The following is a 10,626-nucleotide window of genomic DNA, read 5'->3' on the forward strand; positions in this document are numbered from 1 at the left end:
CTGAAGAAGCTACCTCAACCTCAAAAATTATTTTCAATGCATTGTTTTTATATTTTACTTACATTTGAAACCTTTGGAATTAGGATGAAACAGATGCAACATATAAAGATAAATATATATATATATATATATATATATATATATATATATATATATATATGTATATATATATATACATATATATATATATATATATAGGAAAACCGTTTGACTAAATAATTTATATAATTTACAAGGTTTTGATTTTTATTGCTTTAAATTTCTTTTCTTTTTTTTTCATGAAGCATGAAAGCTGGGTTTTTACATTTTATAAAATGTGCTGGTAATTTCGTCTGTATAAAAAAAACATAGTGCGTTGAATATTTCCACCAATCACATCATTACATGCAAACGATTCTTAGCGTTTGATTGGAGGATAGTTCTGCTAGTCCTGGCCCAGGGGGCGGGACTTGTTGACTCACAGTCTCAAGTTTGGGCTGTTGGTTGTCATGGAAACGCTTTGTCGGCGTAGCTCGCCTGTGAACTGAGGCTCAACAACCCTCGAAAAAGACCCACCGGAGTTTATTACAACCAGCAAACTTTTAGGTAAATAACGAATTCGTAGTTATCGGGCGGCAATGGAAGGTAGAGTGGCTCTATTATTGGGGAGAGAAAGCATGTTTACCCGGTGTTGCTACATTTGCTTCAAGCTCGTGCCGGCGGAAGAAACTAGTGCGATGTGAGGAAGGACATGTCGAGTAAACACCTGCCGCCGATACGACACCTGCCGCAGTGGACGAGAGATGTGCGCCTCGAGAAGCCGTGGTCACCGCGACGTGTACAGCCCCTGCCTGCGGTCCGGCCGGCGGTGGACCGGGGAGGAGTGGGGGCGGAGGGAGAGGGAGAGGGAGAGGGAGAGGGAGAGGGAGAGGCGTCCTGTCACAGAGACGCGGACCCCCGGGTCGCCTCCATGCAGAGGAATATCCAGTTCCTCCAGCAGCAGCACAAGGACACGCTCGAGAAGCTCCATGCAGAGATAGAGTATCTCAGACGGGAGAATAAAGGTGAAGAAACCCCAAGTATTGAATGTTTAGGAGATGCACCTTTTAGGAGGGGAAACCTTCATCTATGATTGTAAAACACCTTTAGAAGTATTACAATGCCGTACTAGTTTAGGATAGGTGGATACAAAAATTTAAGAATTTTAATAAAGCTGAGTAAAATACTATTTCAACTTCCAAGATAAAGAATTTCAAGCAAAAATGGCCTCTAAAAGATGTTCTGATTTTGTTCCTTTCATTGCTGTAGGTAAATAAGGCCATGCTCTGATTCTGGGCTTGTGGGCCTTTCTGTTTGCACCTTCACCTTATGTGAAGGTATGTCACCTCACAGTCCAAAAGCAGGCATTGTGGATTAATTGGTGACTCTAAATTGCCCATATTTGTTAAAATTGTATGCGTGATTCTCTGTGTTTGCTCTCTGATTCACTATGACTTGTTTGGGGTCTGGTGTCACCCCTCACCTGGGACCCCTAACATTTTGTTGGACGATTTAATTCAATGGAGACATAGACTGATAAACAGATTGATCCATCCATCCACCATTTCCACTTAATACAAGTGAATTTTATGGTGGTGCTCAGTCTGGACAGAAAGATAGCAAACACAATTATTTCCCGTGTGAAATTGCAAGGCTATGGTCTTCATTAAGAAATTCCCCACACTTCAAGTCCTACAAGGGCAAACAATCTGACCAGAACATTTCTCTCATTATTTTACATTTACAAAAGGGTGAACTCAGTGACTCCGTGTAATGAATTCAAGGTAATGACGGCGGATCTGACCGTCTCCTGATAGGGTGCTGACAGGAGAGACATTCAATCTGGGCACGGTGGTTGCATAGCAACTCTGGGGTTTTTGATGGTTTCTCGGTGGGAGGCAGAAAGAGATCCGGTGTCACTTTGCAGAACAGGCAGCATGCTGTTCCCCGTATCGCCCTCTCACCGCCCACCAGGAGACTCCACAGTCGTCTGCCTCTGCACCGCCGGAGCAGTCAGGCCCACATCAACACAGGGCCTGTTTGCTGCTCCTCCCTGCGGTATCGGACACTAACACACTCTTCTTATGGATGTTGCAGAGCTACAGTATAAGCTGATAATGGAGACTCCCAGGTCTAGTAGGAAAGGTAAGATGCAATCCTGATTTCTTCAAGTGGTTTTCAAGGGCCCTGATGTGCACATGAAGACTTACATGGACCATGGTGTATTCAATTCAATTCAATTTTATTTATATATAGCACCACATACAACACAGTCATTTCTAGGTGCTTTTAGCAGAGAGAGACCCAACAAATACATGTATTTTTTATTTATTTTAGTGATATTGTTTGTTTCTTAAGACACGAACCACTTGTTTTAGTAAAATCGTTTTTAAAAAAACAAGGATATTTTAATGCAACTTTACAGAATTTATGTAGGATTACATAATTGTTCAATTAAGCTGAAATTTCAGATGTTTGTGCTTCACTTTAGGTTTTTTTTCTGACAAACTTTCTCTTTTATTCCCTAAATTTGCACAATATCCTCAGGTTGTATCGGCTGTGTTGCTTAATGTTTAATTTGAATCACGAACATGTAGAAATTCACCCCGTTTTTCTATAATTGCTTTTTATTCACAGCAACGACAAAAAAACACAAACGTCACAAAATAGATGGAGCAGACAAGATAAGTAACTGTGATATGAAGTCCTGGCCTAACTTGAATAGCTTCATTGTTGAATATAAACCAGATAAAAGTTTCAGAGCACTTGCATTTTCAATATCTTAAATGAGGGAAATGTTTGGAGTTGCTTGTTGAACTATATTCCATTTTTCATCATTATATTGTGGGTATATACTTTGTTCTACTATGACATGTCTTTCATTCCATTCTTCTGCTTTAGCATTTTAGAAAGCTTTTTCTGCCACCTTTGCATGACTGTTCTTTTAACCTAAGTAATCTGTGGTTAAAGGCCATGATCTATTAAAGTAAACCTCAGTATGAGCCCCGGAAAATAGTTGTGATTTGACAAGCCTGTGTTTTAATCCCCGTTTCTAATCACAGTGGCTGGCAACCCTGCCCCTTAATGTCGCATTACCCTTGGTGTCTTGTGGTACCGCCACAGGAAAAGGTTTTTTACTGATTTTAGACCACAGCACCTTAATTCTATTTATCTCCTTCTTGGGTTTCCTTCAGTACTGCAACACAGTCGAGGAGGCATCAGACCGCCCACCCAGGTCACTGCAGCCCCACTCTACCTGGAGGAGCCGCTGCAGGACTCCAGACCTTTACAGGACCTGGCTCTGAGGTGAGTGAGCGTCCAGCCACTGATCACTACTTTGAACCTCACCTGCCTACTTCTTCCAAGACTAAAGCGGTGTGTTAGTACTTGTGAATAGAATAGAATAGAATAGAATAGAATAGAATAGAATGGAATGGAATAGAAAATGGAAAAATTAGTTTCACAACACACAATCAGAGCAATTGATAGTTTTTCTTTACTCATTTAGAAAGTATAAGTTCAACTAGTGTCATGTTTTATTGAAAAGTCTTCATGTCGTTTATAAATAAAGGTCTGAATACATGCACACATGTATGTGTTCACAACACCAATAACATCTAGTGCACATACACAAAGAGGATATTAAATACATTAAAAAGTGCTGACTATTATCATGACACAGTAAATCCTGCTGCTGCTTTCTCTGTTCTTTCTAAGGCACGAGATGAAAACATTTTTCACCTGGTGTGATATACATGTTACAAGCACAGTTCAGTTATTTCTAAAGTCTTTATAAGAGCTCAGACTTGCATTTCCAATAACAGTTTTCCATTTGTTTTTTCCTGCTGTTGACCTATACAACAATATATAGAATCCAAAGAGATGCCAGTATGTCCATAGTCAATGTGCTTGGTAATAAAATGAATACCATCCACATTAAACTTTTATGAACTTTTTTTTTTACGATGGTTTATCAACTTTTTTTTAAAAATGTTTTGAATATGCATAAGTTGCTTTGAATTGATGTTTCTCGTTGCCCACTGGGGGAGAAGTATCGGCGAAAGCAGTGAAGTCCACGGCTCTGCCAGGCAGGACCACAGCGCGGAGATGAAGGGGGGCCTCATCACTTCGTTGCAGCCTCTTCGAATCCACAGCAGCCCCTCTCATCCACCACGCGCTCCCACCCTGCAGGAGTGTGAGGTCATCATCCGACAGCTTTACAACGCCAACAGCTTACAGTCTCAGGAAGTATGTGCTCGTCATTAAACCGTAGAATATATTCTGTCAGACGTGATAATGATTATTTACTCTATCTCATGTAGATTCTGCGAGTGAAGGCACTACTGAGAGATATTGTTTTGAGCAAAAAAATCACCCCAGAAAACTACATTCTGACCAAGGCTTATCTCGTTGATGGAACAAGGTACATCAACATCAAGTTTGTCGGCATCTGGATTGAAATCGTGACAATTACGTGTCCTTCTTTGTACTTTTTAGGAAACCCTTTGAAGAAAAGAAATTTCCAAAACTTGGTCTCCGATCATTCCCAGAAAAAACGTGAGTAAATCAATCTTATGGTGATTCATAAAGCAAATCTCCTGCTCGTTTCAATATACTAGCTCAACTAAAATAACTCTCAATTTAAAAACGTCACAACGCAACATTTTTACGAGCCCGACCAGGTATAGTACAGTCCACAGGCCTCATGCACCGCCTTGGTTGTCCTTGACAGACCCTGCAAGGGGTGAATGAGTAGTTATGAAAGAAAACTAGTGTGCAGGATGAATACATGTCTTTTCAATCATTTTGAAGGTCGAGCCCTCTATCATTCAGTGTACATAGTTCACACTCATTGGCATACTTTTGTTCATCTTTGCTGTGTAGAAAGACCGTTGTTTGAGTCGAAAAAATGAGCAGAATTCAGTAGAACTTGTGGCTCAACCCTCCACCTTGTCACATTTGTTCATGTGCGGAAATCAGTAAAATCCTCCCACGTGTGTTCTTCCCAGGTTCGAGCCCCCTCTGGGCTCTGGGGTTGTTCTCCCGGCGCTCAAGCAGAGCCTCAGCTCCAACATCGCCGAGCGCCAGAGGAGGACCCGCGCTGTGCAGAGAGACCGCTTCAAAAGGACGGTGCAGTGACAGGATGAAAACAACCACAGCTGAGTGCTTCTGTGAAGTTCTAAATAAACCCCAGTCACAGATGACTGAACGCACCAAACGGATGAATCCTCAGAAATGCAAACCAAATCTGAAGTATTTACGACCTCTGATAATTGTTTTTTTTACGACGTTTGCGACAGACTGGTTAGCAGACACTTTGACATGCCGCAGCAGGAGGACCACAAGTGGAGTTAATAACAAAAACGTGGCTCGCTTCCATCCAGTGACCCAGTGAGCAACGACAGTGAAGCAGCAGTTCTTCAGCAGGGCCTCCCCATGGTGGAATGTAGCATCATTAAAACCACCACAGCTCCTCCTGCTATGACATGTTGAAATGTCTCCTGAGACACAAAAAACATCCATAGGTGCACAGTTACTCATAAAGTACAGCTGATGTCAAACGATACAACGGATGATGGTTGAGAAACCCGGAAGCTTTACATTTGTACAGCAAAATTAAAAACACTCCGGCATTTCTAGATTCTTTTATTTCAATCGTTTCATTGCAAGTCTCTTGCGAGCTGGTTCTTCCAAAGCATTACTTCCCATGTTTAACTCCATATAGCTGTCGGATGCTGTACCTGTCACTTTTAAAACTATAGCACACTACTTACAACATTTATAACTGACCATGAAATGCACATGCATTTAGAGGTGAAACTTATTTTTCTTACATATTTAATCAGTCGATTCGAAACAGTCTGGAGCCGTGTTATTAGACTCCAACTGGCCAAGTGTTACCCGGGTTTGCACCAACCGTTTTAATGTACAACATGAATAAATTGTCTTATCACAAAACAGCTCCGCTAATGTCTTGTTGTTGTTTGTTTATTTTTATTTTTTTCCCAGGTCATTATGATGCTCGTGTGAGTTATTCCTTTTGACAGAATAGTATTTAATAACTATATACACAGTATCATGTATCTGCCGGTCTGTTATACACAAGGGAAAAAAAAAAAGATTACAATGACCGAGGCAGAAAGGCAAAAAAGGTCAGATGTAACACAGAGAGACAGACAACCGCACACACTCACAGTCGCGCCTGTTGACGATTTAGGTTCCTCGGTTAACCTTAACGTTCTTGGGCTGTAGTAGGAAGTTAGAATACGTGGAGAACTCTCACGCACACATTAGGAGAACACGCAAACTCCTGGGGAGTATCGCTGTGATGTGAGAGCACAGACTAATACACTCACCTAGCATTTCATGATATATCTAAACACTGATACACAAGATGAACTTCAAATAAACTAGTGTTTATATATATATATATATATATAGTTTCGACCAAAAAACAAGCTGTGATACACAGCGTGAGATCTGTTGGAGGGTGAATGTGGCTGAGTTAGAAGGACAACGTCCGACTAGAAAAATGCCAGATGAAGTTTTGTGTGTGCCATTTATTCAAACTTTGTTTTATGGGAAGATGTTCTCAAAGTTTTTGAAGAGTGTATTTCATAGACAAACATTTTATACGTATTTAGAAGGCAAACAAAACAAAAAAGGAAATTGCTTCACGGTTTCTATATTTTTTTTTAAAGGAAATCACTTCGCAGAGCAATAATACTGTAATTATATCAGAATTAATTCATGTAATCATGCATGGAGGTGTGAAAAAAAAGAAAATCAACATTCACCCGCGAGGATTTTGTAACATGAAAACAAAACAAATCTTTTAATTGGACGATGGCACAGGCAGGCTTACAACTGCACGCACCCACATGGCAGACCTTGGATTACTACACTTCTCTTGTGTTTTAGAAATATGTAACCAAAATGAGATCGCCAGACCTGAATCTGCTGTGTTCATGTGCCTGGGCCTTGTGCCGTTTACAATAAGAATCTTTTCTAAAGCTTCTCTGGATATTAGTGGCCTGCGGACTTGACTCCACTCAGCAAATCTATATCAGTCAGCCTCATCAAGGTGCAAACCAGTGCTGTTACTCCGCAGTTTTGGAGGTTTTTAGCGATTCCTCAATACTGCACATGTGTGTACAGCTCAGGTGCTTCTCGAGCCAAACCATGTTTGCAGTTACATTTACAGTATATACATTATTTGCAATATTGATTAAAGGTAGCGCGAACACTGTTGAAATATCCCGGCCAGAGGAATAGTTTCACACGTGGATAAATGCCACATTGCGATTCCAGAGTAGTGGTGTGTTTGTTATTGATGGTTTCACCCATCAGCTTCACATTGTAGTTGCCTGATGAAGCTCAGCGTTTAGGGCTTGTGAGGCAGCCAGGGGAGTAATGATTAGCAAAGCAGTCCCTGGCATTCATTTTGCTCTTCATCACTGTAATAGAGGATGTATGGTTTTAAGCTACCTCCGTTCATTTCTTCTGAATCAGTTTTAACAGAAAACTTACTTAAAATATGAAGCATGCGTGCAGATAATAATCTTAAATGTTGCTGAAACAGTGTGCTCATTTTAGTTATTTCATACTAAACGCAACTATTCAATTGGGTTTCTGCAGCTTGGAATATCTTACTATTGTCGCTGAAGGAAAACCGCTGAGAATAACGCTGTATAAGTTCACCTGACTATAGCTTCACCATGCTTTGCCACTGTTACAGAGGTCAAATGTATGTGGAGCAGTTAGCTGTCCAAGGTGTACGGCTTGTTTTTCAGTCCCGGTTTTAGCTGGGATGGCCTCCAGCCTCAGTGACCCTGCTCAGGCTATGGCAGGGAGAGATGGATAGATGGATAGATGGATCCATGGATGGGAGCTCAATATCCCATTAGGCATTTATGGACTGGGTAATTCTATGGACTTCCGTTAGAAATACACCTCCCCAAGCAACCCTTCTGAACTGACTCCAACTGGTTTCTAGGTTGTTGTTTTTTTTGTTGTTGTCTACATTAACATTCACAAACGAAACTCTGCAAAAACTACATTTGCAGACATTTTGCTTCTTTTTTGTTGGACTGGATCCAACTGACTCTCGTGAGTTTGTTTTGTGGTTTGTGTGTGAATGCTGCATTGAAGTGCTTTTTGCACAGTGATGTTTTCCCGACCTTGGAAGTGGTTATTACAAGACAACAGTATGTTTACAGACAGATGTATAAAGTGTAGTGGTTTTGTGTTGTATCCAGGGCTGCACAATTGTGTAATGGTTAGCACTCTCTCACAGCACGGACAGTATATCTCTTAGAACATAGGTTTGGAGCCGTTATATAGCACACCCATCCACCCATGCATCTTTTATATCACCGTATTCAACTTAAGGTCACTGATTTCAGGTTAATTGGTGACTCTAAATTGCCCCGTAGGCATTAACGTGAGTGCGTGTGATTGTGTTGGCATTTGTTCATCGTTTTTCTCAACTCTTTGCCTAATTACACCGAGGAATATGCACTTGACACTGTTGTTGCAGCGTCCAATGTCATCTTTTCACGAGAAACTAACCCGTTTTCTATTCAAATTGAAAGTGCAAGCGTCAAGCAGGTATTGATCCTTCTGTGCGTCCACTAGGTAGTAGTGTGTCTGAGAAAGAAAAAGAAAAAAGACACTCCTGGGTGAGCATGTTCATTCAAATAGTTTTACATCAGTTCACATCCAGGTATGTCGTGACTCACCTTTTGACTCATTTCAAAAACCCCAAAGAAACTGTTTTGAAATACAATTCTGTGTGTGTGTGTGTGTGTGTGTGTGTGTGTGTGTGTGTGTGTGATTTTCAAGTATGTTCCCGTCAATAAGGAATCTGTTTTTTCTTCACAATTTGTTGCATCACTGCATCTTTGTAGTGGGAACTGGCAGGCTCTGGCCCTAAAAAAAAACCCCAGTGGGTGCCGATCTATTAACATTCGGACAGTGTTGCAGTGATGAGAGCTGCTCTGTGTCTGCTGTAGCCTCGCGAGGCGCAGCCACTGAAACCCCAGTCACCACAGGAACAGAGCTACCTCTTTATATATGTTACTTTTTACCACAGAGCAGAAGTTACGTTAGATGGCTTGTTGCACTCTAGTGTCTTTTCGTCCCTCTGTTTGCGTTACATTTCATTGGGACTCCTTTGAACAAACTGCACCCTGTATTTAGATTCACTCTCTCTTCCAACATATTGTGCTGTGGGTGAGTTACTGTACATTGGGGAGCTCCAAATCAATGTGTCACAGGGCCATCACAGATAACACTTCTTATGAGATTGAAGGAGGGGAAGTTGATGAGCACCGGAAATGAAAATAGGGAAATATGTCAAACTTTTTACTTGTGACATGAAATAGATGTTGACTGAGCTGACATAACCTAAGCTGTAGTTAAGGTCCTCAGATGGATATACTGGTACAGACTGTGAAATATAACTGGTATCTGAAATTATGACCCACAACCACTTACTCCTACAAACCTATACATCTACTGTTATAAAACTGCACTTGTGATTTTCCAGGCCCATGACTCAGACATGAACAGGACTAATACCCACCACATGGGGAAAAAAGTATCTGTCGTCATTTTTAGTTGCTTTTTATCTCTTTACGGTCATTATGTTATACTTTTATGCAGTAAGTATATTTCTTAGTTGTCGTCGTGTGTAATTTCAAAAGTGAGACTACAAAAGAGAAGTTCATTTTTAATCTGAAAATCAGTAATACAGCATCATAAAATGTCAGAGTATTTGATTGGATGGATGTTCTTCCTTTTTTTTAAACTGGAAGCCATAATTGTCACAGATATAAAAACAATCAACTGGAAATAAAAGACAAAATAATTATATTACTGGGTTGCGGTTCTCGCATCCTAAAGTTCAAGCTGGTTGGTTGGTTCTTGTTTGCATGTTCTCCCTGTTCTCTCCTTCCACAGTCCAAGAACACGCATTTGAGAATAATTGGTGACTCTTTGGCTGTAGGTGTCAATGGGATCTGTCCTGCATCCTGCTTTAAATGTACAAGGAAGACGCCAAATCTATGAGTAAAGCACCAACTCAACATTAAATCCATTAAATGCACAGAGAACAGATAAAAAGGAGACATTGATGAAACACATTGGCTCAAAAACAAACACAAGGTTTCATCTCCTGCAATACAAATGGATGACGAGAAGGTACATAATTCCTGTTAAACTCCACCATATGTCCGCCAACACCTCAAAACCAAACCCAAAAACCCCCAAAACCAAACAATGAGTACCGAACTTAAAAAGTCAAAGGCTTCTTTGGAATTTTTATACTTTGCTTGTTGGCCGTATTGGAGCCTCTTGTGGGCCGGTTTTGACCCACGGGCCTTATGTTTGTCACCCCTGGTCTTCATTAAAGTTTGTAAATGTATTGTGTTTTTACAGTTCGTGGTGGCTTGTTGGAGGATGGGGTAGAAAGAAAATTACAATAAACATACAGTGAAAAGTAGGAAGAGACGAGTCGACGTATGAAGCTTGACTGACACCTCTGTGTGTGTGTGTGTGTGTGTGTGTGTGTGTGTGGGTTGGGGGGGGGGGCTGGCTGTTCTCGTC

At 40.8% G+C, this 10,626-nt stretch overlaps 1 protein-coding gene across 2 annotated transcripts; it reads left to right on the forward strand.

The window, feature by feature from the left end:
* Positions 1-458: 458 nt before the first annotated feature.
* Positions 459-5,980, forward strand: ccdc74b (coiled-coil domain containing 74B). 2 transcript variants are annotated; one of them, XM_080476731.1, is made up of 8 exons: positions 460-585; positions 690-1,043; positions 2,116-2,163; positions 3,213-3,324; positions 4,071-4,266; positions 4,341-4,441; positions 4,516-4,575; positions 5,028-5,980. In XM_080476731.1, the coding sequence occupies exons 2-8, from the start codon at positions 731-733 to the stop codon at positions 5,155-5,157; spliced, it is 960 nt and encodes a 319-aa protein (XP_080332857.1). In that variant the 5' UTR covers positions 460-585; positions 690-730; the 3' UTR covers positions 5,158-5,980. The 2 variants fall into 2 exon arrangements, with proteins under 2 accessions (XP_080332856.1, XP_080332857.1); XM_080476730.1 differs by having other exon boundaries at positions 459-1,043.
* The last annotated feature ends 4,646 nt before the right edge of the window (positions 5,981-10,626 follow it).

The sequence above is a fragment of the Lipophrys pholis genome (genome assembly GCF_963383615.2).
Source record: "Lipophrys pholis genome assembly, chromosome: 12".
Lineage (NCBI taxonomy): Eukaryota > Metazoa > Chordata > Actinopteri > Blenniiformes > Blenniidae > Lipophrys > Lipophrys pholis.

Bases quoted from the DNA above. Each gene is read 5' to 3' on its own strand.
- ccdc74b (XM_080476730.1), top strand. From the start codon at position 731: ATGTCGAGTAAACACCTGCCGCCGATACGACACCTGCCGCAGTGGACG. The intron at 4,267-4,340 runs GTATGTGCTCGT...TATCTCATGTAG, and splicing joins ACAGCTTACAGTCTCAGGAA to ATTCTGCGAGTGAAGGCACT. The intron at 4,442-4,515 runs GTACATCAACAT...TGTACTTTTTAG, and splicing joins TATCTCGTTGATGGAACAAG to GAAACCCTTTGAAGAAAAGA.